Genomic DNA, 18,885 nt, shown 5'->3' with positions numbered 1-18,885 from the left:
TTGATCGTCTCCACTATTATGTTTTCATTCATATACTCCTATGCAATGTGACAGCAAGTGAATATAATTGAGAGTTGTCTCATCACAAAATGGAGAGCTAAATCCTATTCTCCAACTATTATTTTTGCTGGTACTACCGATGATGGGATGGAAACAGGGAAAGTTATTCGTACATCGCTGCTGAGATGAGCCTTCACTTTTAACTCGGCTTCCTATTTAGCTTGAAACTATCCTGGGCTTTGCCAGAAGCATCATAGAAAGCTACATTTGCTTCGGTTCTTATAAGTTGAACTGAGACGAGCCCTTTCCCATCATACTAGAATGTCAAGTTTTTCTTGTATATATCGTAATTACTACTAGTATTGCTCCACAGCCAAGAAGCTCACTTGGTTGTCGTTTCCGACCTGGTGTTGAATCTGCAAAAAGTGTGGCTGAAACATATGCTTGGCTTAGGCACAGCAAAATTATCATCAAAGGTAGCTTTAGCAGAGGAATCGAATTTGTGTGTGATTCAGTCATGATGCTGATAAAAGCTGCATATGATTTGTCAGCTACATATGCTTCATGTGAAGGATATTAATCACTGGTCCATTCATTATTCTTGCATTTTTGTTTTTATGTGCTTTTGCTGTGAATTTCCAACCCATTTTCTGTTGGTGGAAACATCTGCAATTACATTTTGATATTGTTCAGATTAATACAGAGTTTAACATTTAAATTTGTCATGAAAAAAAACTGTCACTCCCTGCCAACAAGACAACAATGTCACATGACATTCACCACAACACATTATTTTTCAGAAGGTGAAATCTGTTTCAACACTAGATAAACAGCTTCTTTCTGTTTTTACTTTTCGAGTTTAAAACGATGAATACGTCTCCCTGAAACGTCGTAAAATGCTAACTTAGCCTTGGCCATCATGATAGAAGTGCATGCCTGTCATTGTGCAATCCATAATGGATTTTATTCTTCCATGCCTTCGAACCACCCCCACTTGTTAGGAACTGCATCGCCACAACCATGTCAAAGACAAGGAGGGCGTATAAGTAAGTTTATTATTGATGCATTTATGCAATAATTAAGATAGAATTTTTACCCGGGATGACTAGTTTATTATTGATGCATTTATGCAATAATTAAGGGTATATATAGGCACCAAAAGCACATTAAAATGGACGCATTTAGACAAAAAGGAACAAAGATTGAAACTTTTTTACAATACAAGCAAACTTAATGAAATACTCGTGATGAGACAATGCATGCATTAATTCATTTTGTAATCAGAAAAAATAATCATAACTTTAGTCATCATTTCTGTTTGTCATCAAGTTAAATTTAGGATGTGGATGAATATGTGATTAAAGAAGAGAGCTTTTACTTCATTTTCCACGCATGTACGAGGCACTACTCTTTAAAAAATAAGAATAGATTAAATATGTGTGTGTTGGCCTAGCGGTAAAGTGGTATAAGAACAGATTAAGTATGTGTGCGTATGTTGGTAAACTGGTTAATGCATGTGACACCGTGGCACGACCTTTAAAGTTTATGTTTATTTGAAAAAAAAATGACAGATTAAGTATTTATTACCCCTCATTTCCATGTTACTTAGAGTGTCCACTATAAGGCGGACACGCCCAATAGCCTCGCCCCAGTTTTTGTCCATAGCCCCAATTTTGTTGTCCATAGCCCCAAAATTCTATTTCCGCCACTATAGTGGACACCTCCAATAACCCCCAAATTTTATTATTAAAATAATCGCAGTGTAAATAAATAAAAAATGAGGTAATTAGGGTCGAATATTCGTTGTATTGCAAACTGGTAAAATGCGTCTTGATCTGCTTCGGTGATCGGAGATTGGCTGGCTTGGAAAGGGGAACCCGGCCGCGGCTGGTGAAGCGCGTCTAGGTTGGGTCTGTAATCTCCAAATGCGGAACGACTCAGATTCCGCTGTAAAGGTGGCGGCGTTGGAGAAGACCTCCACGACTGAGATGGAGGAAGGGGTGGACTCGATGCCCACGGTGGGGGAGATTGATTCCAATTCCAATACTGGGACGGAGTCGTGCCATATTGAAGGACAACAGGGGTGCGTAGGTGTCGTTCAAGCAAGGATATATCATAATGGTCGGGATAGAGATCCTAACTAAGCCTAGACCCTGGTTTCAAAGATTCCTCAACCCACTCCTATTGATCAGTATAGTGGTGATAAGGGTCGAATCCCACAGAGATGGTGCGTTTAAACTACCGCGGTGATATTTTGGAAGGTTTGGTTAGCTACCACGCTTGGGTTGAGTCTCTACCTAGACTGGAAATTAAGATGATGTCCTACTGACTAGGAAGGGTGAATGGTGGTCGACATGTAGTAGTGTACGTGGAATTATGGTGGATGCGGTGTAACAGAAAATATGCGGAAAGTACTAGGTTACTATAAAAGGCTAAACAGAAAAGCAGAGAATAAGTGGTAGTTGTAGTGACTAGGCTGACAGATCTGCAGGGTGTACTAAAGGTGAAGGACAAAAGCAAAAAGCTTCTAAAAAGCAAAAGTGGTCCCCTCCAATTGAAATAGACGACATCTTCTTCAACAAACACATCCAAAACTCAGATAACAAATCCAGATTCAACACGGAAAACACAGATTATCAACTCGCGAACACAGATCTAAAACAACGAAATCAAATCTGAAATCAAACACTGAAGCTGGACTTCTGCATACTGGTCAACATGGACGAACGATTCGGAAATTAAAACTAAGCTTTGTATGCAACGATTTACTTCACAATCAAACAGTGTCAGATTATACTATCCTAGAGAAACTTGCTACGTAAAACAGAAATTATAGGTCCAGCACTTAAAACACAAAGAAACTTTAGATCTAGGCTAATTAGGCAAGGAAGGAAAAGAAAACAACACCATAAACGAAACGGAAATCAACTTCATAGCATAAACACGTTCGGATCTTCAACAAGCACTTCAAAAGCAGAAAATATCCCAAAAGCAACAAAGATCCAACGTAAGGAAAATGCAAGTAAATTAAACTACGAAAGCGAAATAAAGGTGTTTTGCCACTCCGGGCGATGGAATCTCTAAACTATGATCTTGCTGGCTGTAACAAGGATGACTGGTTCTCCGGGAACATCTGGGAACATCTGGGCGTCAGGTGATCGTGGCTGCGGCGAGGCAAGAAGCGGGACACGGCTGAAAGACTGGTATTACCGAGAGAACTCTATACCTAAAGATGGTGGTGAATGAGTGAATGTGTATATCCTTTCTCTCTCCAAGTGGCTTCCTTTTATAGGGAGGCTTACCCTTGATTTTAGGGTAAAACCTTGCGGTGAGATGACTTCTTTGCCCTCAATTATGGGTAATCCGTCCCAGCTATCCGTCTTCTCCATCTCAAGCCGTTTCAGCACGAATACTGATCAGTATGAGATAATGTTGGCGCCCTTTTTCACCTGAACATTCTGAAACTTCCCTACTGGCTAGAACACTTAACCTGCACACTTTGAGCAACTGTTTTGCAGATATAATCAATTTTGCACATCATACTGACCCGTAACCAAGGCCTAGAATACGACTTATCACATATCCGGCAAAACCCGACGGGTGTGATGTATTGGTGTCATATCCCGATTCCTGAGAGTCGGGTGAGTCGTCGTCTCCTCGATTCATTTTTTAGAGAGTGGTTGTGTGGATAGTGAGTGGATGGATTTTGTGAAAATGGTGAAAAATAAGTAGGGGGTGTGGTATTTATAGAGGGAGTGTAAAAAAATTTCAAATTCGCCGCGGCTATGTCGTCCACTATAGGCGCGGCTATAGCCCCCCCGCCGCGTCCTCGCCCCGCACCCGGCTATCGCTCGTCCGCCGCCTCTCGCCCCCCGCCTCGTCCGCCCCCGGGGCGGACAACTTCTCCACTATAATCCCCCCCCCCCCCCCGCCCACCCTCGCGGCTACAGCCGCGTCCACTCCATAGTGGACACCCTTAAGACATTTCTTTTCAGCACGAGATTTAAGACTGTTGTATTTAGTGAGTTAAATAAAGTAAACTAAAATAGATGAAAGAATAAAATAAGACATAGTAAAGTAAATGAAAGAACAATAGGTGAGAGATTAAATGTTTTGTTTTTAGCAAAAAATGATAAATGACTCAATTAACGTGAGACTGATAGAGTATTTATTAAATGTTACTACTATTAGTTTCCTCTTTTTGAAATTATTCTGCTAATTATGTTACGTCCATGGCCGAAGTGATGATACTTCTCTTTAATTTCATCTTATTATTTTGTATTATTGTCAATTAGAGATTTAGAGTTCATTTTACCCAGTTATATTTTCAGTTTTAAATTTCAATTTTAATTTCAAATTTGAAATTGATTACTGTTTGTTAGTTTCAGATCGTTATTATTAAATGGTTATTAGTAGTAATTGTCTAATAGGAGTAGTAGTTATTTTCTTATTGATAAATAATTCACTAAATTGTTGAGGTAAAAAGGAATTTTTATCCCAAAAATTTGAAAACTAAACCCCCTAAACCTGACTTTCCTCTTTGGTGTGTGTACGGAGTATGATGTGTTATTTCTAACATATATCCTCTCAATATCATCACACGGTGAAACACTAACTTAGTTGATAACATATTTCTCGTTCAACTAATAGATAGGAGTCTTGAGCATTTTTATGAACTTTTTTTATTCGATGAAAAAATGAAATAAATGTCATAATTTAAAAATCAGAAATCAAATTATTGTGTAAAATTATACTCCCTTCGTCCCTACTAAGTTGAATTGTATTTCCTTTTTGGGATGTCTCAACTAATTTGAGTCATTTTATTTTTTAATAATAGACAAAACATCTAATCGCTATTACTTTATTCTATCACTCATATTTATTCAACACAATTTCATAATCACTCTATCAAAAGTTTTGCCAGCTTACTACTCACCAAACAAAGGGGCTTTTCGTACGACCTTACTTGAAAAAAGAAAACAAAGAGGCATTTCATGATTTCAAAAACCCTCCTCCCTAATAGATTGGGGGTTTAAATTGTCACAAATAAACGGAGAATCATTATTATGGTATTTAAAATTTGATTGACAAAATGGTTTGGGATGTTTGGTCAATCTTTTTTCTTCTTTACCAATTGAAGACCAAATTTTGAGTAAATTTGCAGCCTATCTACATGAAAGCTGCGTGTAATATAAAATGGAGTTGTGTACAATTTTAATTTGAGTCGTGATAGGAATGTACCACAATAATTGAATAATTAACCCATACTGCTCTCACATGATACAATTCACAAAATAACAAATTAAATCTGCATTTTTCTCAGTTTAGCACATGTGACATATGAGTGGACTGGATGGTGGCCTTGACCTTCTTCAGTATGTACAATAGCAAATCAACCATATCAAAGGAGTACATTATAATAATGTATCATAATAAATAATGTCTTCATCATCATATACAATGCATTATTGGTTGTTCAACCTAAGTGTTGTTGGGAAAGAATACATGCATGTATATGCATTAACATCCTTATGAATAGCTACATATTTTTGGTTGTTGGGTTATATCTGCTTCAGAATTGTCAGCATCTACTTCACCGACGTGGCTCCAGTCATCTCCTTCACAATGATAAGTATATTACACTCGTCACTTTTTATCCACTAACTTTCACTCACCAAAATCCATTTCCATTGAATTTTTTCAGATGCTACTATATTGTCTATATTATACGGATAATCTGATACGAGTATATCTACAAGATATTCTCATATCTCTATTATTTTATATGTTATTGATTTAGCATATCTTTCTTATTTCTTGATCACTAAGTTAGGTTATTAGGGAGTATTATAAATAAGAGCCTTTGTTATCTTTTGAATCATTCATTGAAGAAATACAATTTATCCTTTTTATCGTCTTTTACTTTTCTCTGCAATTTACTTTATCAAAAACTCTAGTTGAACGATAGTTGGCTGCTCGACGGGAGGATCCCGCGAACGAACCATCATCTTCTCCGCGATCTCACAGTTATCTCTCGATACGAGTTTACTCGTATCATCTGGTGCTTTCATTGAGAGCTCATCCTCTGTATTTCCGCCATCATGTCATACACCTACACTGACTACGTCCATCGCCAGTTCAATAGACCGTTCCTCTCGCCACTGCCCATGCCGAGCCCCACATCCTGTTGGTACCTCCAGAGCGAGAACGTGCAATTTGGATACTCCCATCGGCGGATGCAGGTGGGGTCGCGCGGGGTCGGCCGACCCCACCGCTGTCCCCGGAGAACCGCCGGAAAACTCCTCCCAACAGCCCCCGACCCCACGGCTTCCGGAACTCCGCCCCATGATTCATCCTCAGACCTCAAGCAGCTCAGCTTTTCCGATGAAGACGATCAGGCCGAGGGGCCGTTCGCCCTTTACAAGGGGTTTATTCCGACGATATCGAGGCAGGGGCCGTTTACGGTGGTGCTGTTTGTGACGCTTGAGCAGGTGAGGAAGTTGCTCAAGGATTTCTGATGAAGATGTGCTGATGATGATGAAGAAGAAGGCTAGTTTAGTCTTTTTTAGAATATTAATTGATATGGTTATTGTTTAGGTTATGGTAATTTGGTTTAATTTTATGTTTTTATTTTAATGGGAAGAAATGGTATACTTGCGTGCTTTGATTTATGATGCGAAAATATGCGCCACTTTGAGAGGACAACATACATTTATTACTCCAATGGAGTTCTTTTTCTTCTAAATGAGGAGTATATGATTTAATTCCACGTAATTGCATTATAATTTGTAAGATCATACAGTTTTCTTTTAGTAAAGTGAGGTCTTTGAACTAATATATATTAGTTCAAATGTGTTTATTATTATTAATATTATTATTGGTTATTGGTTATTATCATCTAAGCAAGTGATACCTTAGTACAAAATTTAGAGTTATATTTAAGTACAACCACTTTAAATAGGGAAAATTAATTATTAGCATTGTCCCTTTCAAAAATTGACTTTTAAATACTTTGATGAACGTGATTAAAAAAATGTACATAAAAAAATGTACATGTATGCACATTTTTAAAGTAGTACCCCGTTTTTTAAAGAGTTAACTATGAAATCAAAATTCGAATTATTATAAATTTGAATATTGTATCAAGGTGCGGCATTTCAGTGGAAAATGGTTATTCCACTGAAAATGGGTATTAAATTTGAATATTGATATCAAAATTCGAATTATTATAAACCAGTAGTTTATTGATTATCTTTTAATCATGTATTAGTTTTTACTTTTATTTTAAACTAGTAGTAACTAATAAATTTTTTTTATCTAATTTTAATAAATATAATAATTGCTTTTAATCATTGATTTTAATTACTTTTCATTAAGATTAATGGATACATTTCTTTTATAAAGATTTTGCGCTTTCGTCTGTTTTTCTAGTACTAATGTTGAACACGACTAAAAGATACATATTCATAACTATTTCCAATGAAATAACTTTAAGTTATAATCAAAATATGAATACTCATCGAAGTCAATTATCGTGCTTAATATAAAATAGGGATATTTCATTTGTAATGTATTTTTACTACTATTTTATATATTTAAATATTATTATATTAATTTTCTCGTCCGACCCCACCATTTTTAATTCCTGGATCCGCCCATGGATACTCCTATCCAGACTCGCCATTGTTATATCCGCAACCTCCCTATCAACCGGATTGCCAATGTCTCCCAACGACCAACGATGTCGGCCATATGGAGCCTCTAAACATGCCACGTGATCCAGTGACGCCGGAGTCTGAACCGAACCTAACGGTGGCTGCCTTGGCTTCACAGCTCGAGCGTTTGACTGCTACTGTCAAGCAACTGACGTCTCTGATGGATGCAAATAAACGCTGCCTGGGCGATCCACACGCGGCGACACGACCTCCACCAGACCCTACAGCCAGTGTCATGTACACGGAGCCGGTATCGTGTCCCCTACCACAGATGACAGCCGCCGCCCCAGCTGATCTCCATCACGATCCATCTAGAACCTCGTTGCCTGTTGTCGGTGCTATCCCGCCTCCACCAGCCACAATATTTCTGTCGTGCGACTCCAATTTCGGGTATGACTCGATGGAATTAGTTGTCGTTGATAATGATGAAGAGGAAAACGATATTATTCATTCTAGTGTTGATGTTAGTGGACCAATTTATGGTAGTAAAGATGACATAGATGATCCATGTAATGTTATTTTTACTTGCCGAGAACCTATACATGTGGTAGAGCATAACAGGTTGGATATTACAATGTTGAGCAACAAGATTGATTCTTTTTTGTTGAAAGGGGACGAAGATGGTTCCATTGAGGATATGAAGAAGGTAATTGTCTGTGTATATGTGGTTTGGCATGTTGGTGATGTTACAGGTATTAATCATCGATCAACTTTCCTCGACGCCGATGCCCGGTTGATTCCTCTGCAAAATGACACTCTATGCTTGAGCATTCATGGACGCATTGATGCAGGGAGACGCTCAACTATTCGGTGTATGTTTGACCCAGGAGGATTCCTCGACACTCATTGTTGCTTCATGGTGCCCACCTTGGGGACAAGGTGGATTTCAACCGTGGGGGAGTTGGTACGATTATTATTATTATTATTATTATTATTATTATTATTATTATTTAGTTAGTTAATTATAGATTTGCATATCTTTTTCATATCTTTTGTCTTGCTCATTAAGTTAGTATCCACTATTATAAATAGTGGACATTGTTCTTTAGTTCAATCATTCAACAAAATATCAATTCAGTTTATCCTTTATCGTTACTTTATCTTTTATTGTACTTTATTTTCCGCAAGTTCATCTCGTCAAACCCTAATTGACCGAGAACCCTAGGCTGCTCGACGGGAGGATCCCGCGAACGAACCTAACCCTTCTCCGGCGACTTCGCGCTGCCGGAACCGATACGAGTACCCTCGTATCATAATCCTTCATCTACAACTTCTTGGAACTCAAATATGATCGATCAAATTATCTTTTGAAATCTATTTATCGGCCATAATCATAATTGCTCCATTCCAACTTGGAATTCTAGATGCCAATTGTTGAGAAATAACACACACAAACATGAAAACACACCATACAACATGAGAATTGATTACTCAATCATATTCTACAAAAACACATTTACAAGTATTACCGAACCAATGATATTTTACTACTAGAAAATTTCTGATATGAATATAATGTGCGATTATAATAAAACAGCTAAGCAACCAAAAATCCTAATTAATAAGCATGATCTAGTCCATGTATAATTCCTCCAAATCAATAAACTCTATCTATAATCTTGGGTTAAAAACTAAACTATACATACAAGTCCTGGCTCTGGCTCTATTCAAGAACTATTTTTAAAATTTAGTTTAATGAACTCAACTTTCCGACTCCATGCTTTAATAGTATCACACATTTATAAGAAGACAACCAAAGTAAATCACTCATCTAAAAATTTTCAATAATTCAATCATAAAAGAATTTAAACACATTATTGCAATTAATATTTTTGAAAAACGCTAATGTACTACGGAGAGTAAAAATAGGATGTAGGCGTTGAATTGAATTGCTATCCTTCAACAAAACAATAATAATAATAATAAAATAAAAATAATAATCCGAATATCCGAAGAATCTTTCCCCGAATTTTGGCAGCATCCCATTTGAGATACCTTTCGCATATTCGCACAACTCTGCCCAGTCCTCGCATTAGTCCTAAAACCAATAAAACACTATTTATTTCTCCAAAACACACACACTAATAAACAAATAAAACATGATTCTAGTTTATTTTCCTTCAAGATTCCCTATGCTTAAAGATTTAACAACTAATCCAAATTTCCCGTAACTACGAGTATTATAGATTCCTATATATATATATTCCGAGTTAAAGAAAACTACCAAAAAAACACCCTCACTTTCCAAATTTCCTCTGTTTTTAAAGAAACACACATCCATGGGGGGGTACAACAAAACCATGGCGCCTGTGTTAGTCATGGTGAGTTTATTAATTATTTGCGGAGTGTCAGCGGATTTGGTGAGGTTTGAGCAGACAACAAAAGGTGACGGAACGCTCAGATTTCTGGTGGTCGGAGATTGGGGAAGAAGGGGCGAATACAACCAATCACAGGTTGCTTCTCAGGTATGCAATTTTTTTTTTTTTTACTTTTTATAATCATTTTTTATTAATTTATCTCATGTTAAATTTGTGTAGATGGGGAGAATTGGTGAAGAAATGGACATCGATTTTGTGGTGTCAACTGGTGATAATTTCTACGATAATGGATTGAAAGACGTCGAAGATCCAAACTTTGTTGATTCTTTTACAAATGTTTACACGCCCAAGAGCCTCCAAAAACAGTGGTTTAGTGGTAATAATTATTACTGCTTCAGTTTCTATTATTTTATTTGAAATGGTCAAATAAATTATGACACTATCGGTGATAGTTTTTAAAATCGACTGGCACATTTTCACTGAAAATAAAATGATGGGATGATTGTAAAATTTTCATCTTTCGTGATTTAATTTTAAAATTTTGATTAGTGTAGGGACTGATCAGAATTTAACTTGTTTCGTGATTTATTTGATAATTTATTTTTATAGTTTAATAAGAGTAAATGTTTAAATTGTATGCAGTTTTGGGGAACCATGATTACAGAGGCAATGCGGAGGCCCAACTGAGCCCATTGCTTAGAAAAATCGACTGTAGATGGCTTTGCTTGAGGTCCTTTATCGTCAATGCTGGTATTTTTTACATATCAATATCATTACTAGACGTTTTGTGGGTATGGAGTATTTATGTGATTTTGGTTGATTTATTTTGGACAGAGGTGGCAGAATTGTTGTTTGTGGACACATCTCCCTTTGTGGAAGATTATTTCACAAATCCAGGTGATCATGTCTATGATTGGCGTGGTGTGTACCCTCCAAAAACCTATACTTCCCACTTACTAAAAGTAAGTTTCACCTTGTCTTATCAACTTTATGTGCTACACCTCAAATACCTCTAAATTAATTATGTATCACTATTAGTTTAGCTCTATGAAAAAGTTAAATTGGAAATGATCATATAATTTTACTATTATAATGAAATTAGGTGCGGGTGGGACAAATCTCAAATGTTTTTAGTGTCATTTTGGCAACAAAGTAAACATAAGTAGTTAAGAGATTGATGTATTAAATCGCAACACGTTTAGGATGCATTTATTGAATCAAGCTCAATTGGTTAAATTTAGCTGGATTTGGATTTTTGATTAATTAAAATTCCCAATGCTAATTTTCATTTGTTGGCCAAAAAAATAGGATCTTGAATTAGCATTGAAGAATTCGAAAGCGACATGGAAAATTGTGGTGGGTCATCATGCTATTCGAAGTGTGAGCCACCATGGCGACACTCAAGAGCTTGTGGATCGGCTTCTTCCAATTCTTGAGGTAAAAAAATAGAAAAAGAATCATAATTGGGTAAATTTATTTGCTATTAGTGTTTAATGACACTTGCATAATTAATTGACTTTGGGATTAATCAACAGGCCAACGAAGTTGATCTTTATGTGAACGGACATGATCATTGTCTTCAGCGCATTAGCGACACTAAAAGGTAACACTCATCTTTTCATTTCATTTTAATCATAAATGTTAATCTATATTTAGTTAAAGAAAAATCATTTGTTTCATAGTATGTTTTAGTTAGCAAATGTGTGTTACAGGACTCTTGTACCATACATTGGTTATATAAGATGTTTTATGCACGGATTTTTCGTTATTATTCTTGTTTAGTTTATAATAGTGTGTTGCATTGGATTTTGTTGCAGCCCGATCCAATTTTTGACAAGTGGGGCCGGTTCGAAAGCGTGGAGGGGAGATGTGAATACAACCAACGAGCAAGGTTTGGAATTCTTTTACGACGGACAAGGATTCATGTCCGTTGAACTATCACCGAGTGATGTTGCAGTTGTATTTTACGACGTTTTTGGTGCGATTTTGCATAGGTGGACTATGTTCAAATCCGTACTCCATTCGATTGTATAAATATCTAATTCAGTTTCTAATTCGCTCTTTTTTTCGTAAAGTGATTCGCTCTTTTTTTTTTACCATGACTCTGTTTATTATTTGTCTATCAATTTTGTGCTAGGAAAATATTTATAAGCTCTTAAATGCGACATAAAAACCTTGTACGATATAACTACAAAGTTTGAAGTTTGTCTATTCAATTGATGAATTGGGCTCCTCCAACAAACACAAACTATGGGTCGGTAGAATTTATAAGTTGGTTGATATGAAATCGGCCCACGTTTCATGTTTAAAGGGAAAATTTATTGCACACGATTAATTTCATGGTCTACTACACTGCCGACCACTTTCCCATTTTAATTAAAAAATGTTTAATTAAATAAATTTTATTCTGAAGTTAACTACTACTCCTATATTCTAATTAGTTATAATTAGTTGGAAGTAACTTATGTAATTGTTAATTTATAATTCCTGCCGACCGCACCCCAGTGTCACGACTAGTGAGTAGTGATCATATAATGTTGTCTAGCTGCCTTCCGCAAACTACCACATAAGCGATCCGTTTATGACACTTAACCAAAGTACCAATTTAAGAGCATCCACAATAGCGGCGAGCGGACCGGCCAAAGTACCAATTTAAGAGCATCCACAATGGCGGCGAGCGGACCGGCGCTGGCCGGTCCGCTCGCCGAACCATTGCAGTCGGCCAGCGCCAAATCGGCGAGAAAATCGGTGAGCGCACGCCGATTCTCGAGCGCTCGCCGATCTGCTGGCCGCCATTGCAGGCTCCCGATCGGCGAGCGATCGGCCAGCCGATTTTTTATTTTTTTATTTAATTTTCAAAACACTATATATACGCGATTTGTACGTCATTTTCATTCGCACCACTTGTTTTAACGAGTTTTCTCTCTATCTTAATTTATGTACAAGAGCAACAACGCGAAATGAGCAGCACGGGTGGTAGTAGTGGTGGGGATGCTGAGGAGTACGAACGACGAATGAACGAAGAGTTGGAGGCCTATACGTCCCGTGAGATAAACCGGCTGATACAAAGGGCCTTACAGCCGGCGGTACCTCGACCTCGACCCGTTGTCCACCGCCGAGCAGTGATTGAGCGGGATCACGTGGCTGCACATCAGCGGCTATATGAAGACTACTTCGCACCAGAGCCGCGGTTCAACGCCAACCTTTTCAGGCGGCGTTTTAGGATGAGTAGGGCCCTGTTTATGCGTATTGTTGACGCTTTGGAGCGTCGATATATGTGTTTCCGCTTCAGACACGATGCGGCTGGCAGACCCGGCCAAACACCTATTCAAAAGTGCACTGCGGCAATCAGGCAGTTGGCCTACGGAGGCGCGGCAGACATGTGGGACGAGTACCTCCACATCGGTGAGACGACTACCCTTGAATGTATGAAGTATTTCTGTCAGGGCGTGGTTGAAATATTCCGTGATCAGTACCTTCGAAGCCCTACCCCCGAAGACTGCCAGGAGCTGATGCAGATGCACGGGGAGAAGCATGGGTTCCCGGGTATGTTAGGCAGCATAGATTGTATGCATTGGGAGTGGAAGAACTGCCCCGCTGCCTGGAAAGGGTTCTACACGACCGGCTACAAGGGAAAGAATCCCACGATGATCCTCAAGGCCGTAGCTGATTACTGGCTGTGGATTTGGCATGCATATTTTGGGGTAGCCGGGTCGAACAACGACCTCAACGTCCTCAACTCGTCGCCCCTTTTCAACGAGCAGTGCCACGGCGTCGGTTCGACCATCAGTTTTATCGCCAACGGGAACCAGCATGATATGGGCTACTACTTGGCGGATGGGATATACCCTAGGTGGCCTGTCTTTGTGAAGACGATCAGGTGCGCATCAGATGAGAGGAAGGCCTACTTTGCGGAACGGCAGGAGTCGGCGCGCAAGGACGTGTAGCGCGCATTTGGTGTGCTCCAGTCTCGATGGGCGGCAATTAGGGGTCCAACGCGTTTGTGGCATGTCGACTGCATTGCTGATATAATGTACGCATGTATTATCATGCACAACATGATTGTCGAAGATGAAGGTGTACAACTGACTAGTTGGGCCAACGACGATAATGAAACCGGTCCAAGCCACGCCGTGGCCGCCCCCAACCTACGAAGTGGGGTACCTCACGATGAAGTCGGCCGCCTCCAAGCACATGCCGACATGCGCCAAGTGGAAGCTCATATTCGACTCCAAAAAGATTTAATTGAAGAGTTGTGGGCGCGGAAGACTGCACGGCGTTAGTTTTTTTTTTTTACTTATGTAGTTTTTTTTAATGTACCTTTTTTATTTAAATAAAATTATTGCATTTTCTCGTATCTGTGTCGTAAGTTGAATTCCGTATTTTGTGTGATTGTTATTTTTATAATTTTATTTATTGTGGCTAGCCTATGGCTAGACTATTGCATGTCCAGTTGCTTGTCCTAATGATGTGGCAGGAGGAGTTTTTAGTGCTGATGATGTGGCATGAGGAGTGTGTGGCTAGACTATGGCTGGGCTATTACCATTGCGGATGCTCTTATGCTCCCTCCGTCCCCAAATAATATGTAGAGAGAAAAAGTAATTAAAATATTATTACTCATCTTAATAGAAAGATAAAAATGAGTTTCTAAAGTTAGAAAGTGTATATTCTTGTAGGATTGACTAAAAAGGAAAAATGCATATATGAAGAGAATTCATTTAATAACCATATATTAGTTGGTTTCTACAATTGATTTGAGATATTCCTGATGGGATACGAACTAAACAACTAAACAATAATTGCGAGCCCGATAGCAGTGACGACCCATCAGCCCAAAACCCAAGAAAGAGTATCAGTTCGGCACAACCAAAGAGTTCGGTCACAGCCTATAGCTCGGTAGTATCAATTCGGCACAACCAAAGAGTTCGGTCACAGCCTATAGCTCGGTAAAAGCCGACCAATCGAGCTCAACTCTCAGATCGGTAAAAGCTGATCGGCAAAGTTCAGCAGTTCGGTCTCAGTATTCGACCGAACAAGGAGACAGTGGACCCATGTAATCAACCCCACTACCTCCATTACACCCACGATCTATTTAGTGGTATTAAGCAGTTATCAACCCCACTACCAGGGCTGCAAGCCACGATCTTAGTTCGAGTGTATAAATAGAACTTAGATCAGATAGACGAGGGTTAAGCTCTCTAGATCCTGAATCTGATAGCAAATCAGTATTGTAATCTGTAAGCGAGACCAAGCAATACAAATTTGCCCTCTCTTCTTCCCGTGGACGTAGATTTACCTCAGTAAATCGAACCACGTAATTTTCCGTGTTGTGATCATTTATTACTTGCATTTATTCCCATCAAAAATTCGCCAGATCATCACTGGCGCCGTCTGTGGGAAACAGAGAACCAAAACTGTGATAAAAGCGAGTTTTTGATCCTTTTCCACCAAAAAAAATGCGTACCAGATCACATAATACCCATACTTCCGTCCGTGAAGAATGTGAGGAAGCTAGTCCAGCCCGTAGGCCTGGAAAACAGCCTCGGGAGAAATCTGCCTCCAGTTCTCACGGTGAAAGAACAAACCACTCAAAAAATCATCGCACCGAGCCTTCCCAGCAGCTCGCTTTGAATGAGGCTGTCAAGTCGTTCTTGGCTGAGAAGCAGGATGAGTTCTTAACATTCCTGCAAAAGAGCCAGAAGCCGGAGAAGAAAACGGCGGATTCTCCCTCCCCCTCCAGACATGAAAGTCACTACCGCAGTAGTGTCGTATCTTCCAGGAGAAAGAATCCTCACCACCGACATGTTCCTTCTCCTCCCTGTTACCGAAATCACAGGAGAACTCCATCTCCACCATACCGTAGAGATGTCGGATTCGCTATGTATGGAGCGCTGAAGACTCCATTTTCGGATGATATCACCAGAACTCCGTTGCCACAGAATTACCGAACTCCGTCAGTGACTTATGACGGGTTAGTGGATCCTCATGACTTCCTGGGACGCTATCAGTATAATATGGCGAACCAAGGTCTCAATGAGGTTCATATGTGTAAGCTGTTTCCCGAGCTGCTCATCGGGAACGCAAGAAGGTGGTTTGATAGCCTCCCTCAAGGCAGCATTAGATCTTACAGAGATCTAATGGATGCTTTTCATAGGAGGTTCTTCCAGAAAGCGGAAGCCCGAATCACTTCGGCTCAGCTGCTTTCTATACGTCAAGGTCGCGATGAAAAGATTAGCGACTTCATGACGAGATTCCACAAGGAATGCCTAAAAGTAGATGATCTCAATGATCTACTTGTCATTTCGGCATTCCAAAATGGAATTCTGCCAGGAGCTCTCTACAGAAAGCTCGTTGAATGCAGTCCGCAAACAGCTCAAGAGATGTGGGACATTGCGGACCAGTTTTCTCGTGCTGATGAGGCAGACCGTCGAAAACGGTCTTTAGACAGCTCTTCCAGAGGAGACAAGAGGAAGCCCGATCATAGCGATCAGGGACATCCTCGCCGAACTCCTTTTGAAAGAATTCAAAGGGCACCGGTACAAGACAGATTGGGACCACGTCTCAATCCTGAGAAACCACCCGCTCAGTTCGTACCATTGAACAAGTCGAGAGCGGAAATTTTCGAACTGCATTCTGGTATGTTCGAAAAACCAAAGTCGATGACGAAATCGGCCACGCGCCGAAGTCAGGATAAATATTGCTCCTTCCATCAAGACCACGGTCACGATACCGAGGAGTGCCGAAATTTGGCAGCAGATATTGATGTTCTTGTGAAAGCAGGGACGTTAAAAAAATACCAAAGCAAGCCGCCGAAAAAGAATAAGAAACAGAGAAGTGCGAACTGCGCTCCTCAGGATCCTAAAAGGCAACAGGATCCCGAAGACGATGACGAGCCGCAATATGATGGAGTGATCCAGACTATTGACGCTCTCCCAGCCGGGAAGACTAAATCGTCTCTAAAATCAGAGCGCAGAGGCTTCAATCGAGAGGAGCCAACACATAAAAGGCTGAAGGAGGAGGAAGTAATTACATTTTCAGATGCCGATCCCGTCCCGGCCATTTCTCCTCATCAAGACGCTATTGTCATTCAAGCTGGAGTGGCAAACAAACTGATCCACAGAGTGTTTGTGGATACAGGAGCGTCGGTTAGCATTCTTTTTAAAGAATGTTTTGATAAACTGGAAGTGGATCCAGCTCGGCTCAGTCCGGCCCCAATTCCTCTGAAAAGTTTCGCCCAGGAGGACACCCGCCCTGAAGGTATTATCAGCCTTCCGATTACGGTAGGAAGAGCGCCTACTAGCTCCAGTACGGTGATCGAGTTTTTTGTGGTAAAAGCTCGATCCCCGTATAACATTATACTGGGAAGAGACTGGCTCAACACAGTTCGGGCCATTTGCTCTACTTATCACCTCACAATCAAGATCCCCACTAAAGGAGGGATAGCAGTCATCCGAGGTGATCAAAAGAGAGCAAAAGAATGTCTGCAGATTGCGCTTAAAAGTGCCGAACAATCAGATCGGCACCATCAAGCATAGCAATCACAGCAGCCGGAGTCAGAGGCAGGCGAAATGAACGAAGTCACACCGGAGCCGAACTCACGACCAGTTCAGTTATACGAAGACGATCCATCCAGAACGGTCAAGATCGGTTTCGCGGGAACACCTCTACTCCGGGAAAAGACCATCCAGCTCCTCAAAGAGTACAAAGATGTCTTTGCGTGGTCTCCGTTGGACATGACTGGAGTGTCTCCCGAGGTAATTACACATCGGTTAAATATTGATCCTTCAGTCCGGCCTATAAAACAGAAGCAAAGACTCTTTGCGGCAGAAAGAAATCAAGTCATCCATGACGAAGTCCGCCAATTACTGAAAGCGGATGTATTATTTGAAGTAAAATATCCTTCTTGGGTGGCCAATCCTGTGATGATCAAGAAAAAAGAAGGAGGATGGCGGATGTGCATAGATTTTACAGATCTAAATAAGCACTGTCCTAAAGATTGCTACCCCCTTCCCAACATAGATAAAAAAGTAGAAGCTCTGATAGGCTTCGAAATTTTCTGTTTTCTTGATTTGTATAAAGGATACCACCAAGTTTTAATGGATGAGAATGATGCTTCAAAAACGGCTTTCATTACTGACTTCGGTATTTTTGCTTATAAAAAGATGCCATTTGGTTTAAAGAATGCCGGAGCCACATATCAAAGGATGGTAGATAAGCTATTTCGGCACCTGATCGGAAAAGAGGTTGAAGTATATGTTGACGACATAGTTGTTAAAAGCAGAAGCACTTCGGAGTACGAAAACAATCTCAAATCCACTCTCGACGTGCTCAAAAAAGCCAACCTCAAACTCAATCCCCAAAAATGTACCTTTTTGGTAGATTCGGGAAAATTTCTGGGTTATTGGGTTTCAAAGGAAGGACTCAAGGCAAATCCCCTAAAGGTTCAAGTTGTTCAGAACATGGCAATGCCGAAGTCCATACATGATGTGCAAAGGCTAACTGGATGTCTAGCCGCACTGAATAGATTCCTTTCCCAAGCAGCCGAAAAGCAAATGCCGTTCTTCAATGTTTTGAAAAAGGCACCAAAGTTTGAGTGGGGAGCCGAACAGAAAAAGGCTTTTGACGAACTCAAAAGTTATTTAACCGAACTTCCTACTCTCTCTGCTCCAACAGATGCCGAAGTGATATTCTTATATTTAGCAGCATCAGATCAAACCATTAGCGCGGTGCTTGTACGAGAAGAAGGCCTAAAACAGCGTCCTATCTACTTTACAAGCCGAGCATTAAGAGGTCCCGAAACAAGGTATCAACCTCTGGAAAAAATTGCTCTGGCATTAGTAAATGCAGCAAGG

General features: G+C 39.9%; 1 protein-coding gene across 1 annotated transcript; it reads left to right on the top strand.

Annotated features, from left to right (window-relative positions):
* The first annotated feature begins 9,792 nt into the window (after positions 1–9,792).
* Positions 9,793–12,107, top strand: LOC121761564 (purple acid phosphatase 17-like). Its single transcript, XM_042157201.1, has 7 exons — positions 9,793–10,180; positions 10,253–10,409; positions 10,676–10,783; positions 10,868–10,995; positions 11,342–11,470; positions 11,569–11,636; positions 11,851–12,107. Exons 1-7 carry the CDS (start codon positions 9,995–9,997, stop codon positions 12,065–12,067), a joined length of 993 nt encoding a protein of 330 aa, XP_042013135.1. The 5' UTR covers positions 9,793–9,994; the 3' UTR covers positions 12,068–12,107.
* The last annotated feature ends 6,778 nt before the right edge of the window (positions 12,108–18,885 follow it).

This window comes from Salvia splendens, chromosome 13, assembly GCF_004379255.2.
Source record: "Salvia splendens isolate huo1 chromosome 13, SspV2, whole genome shotgun sequence".
NCBI lineage: Eukaryota > Viridiplantae > Streptophyta > Magnoliopsida > Lamiales > Lamiaceae > Salvia > Salvia splendens.
The sequence above is the reverse complement of the archived record's forward strand: the minus strand, read 5'-3'. Positions and strand labels throughout refer to the sequence as shown.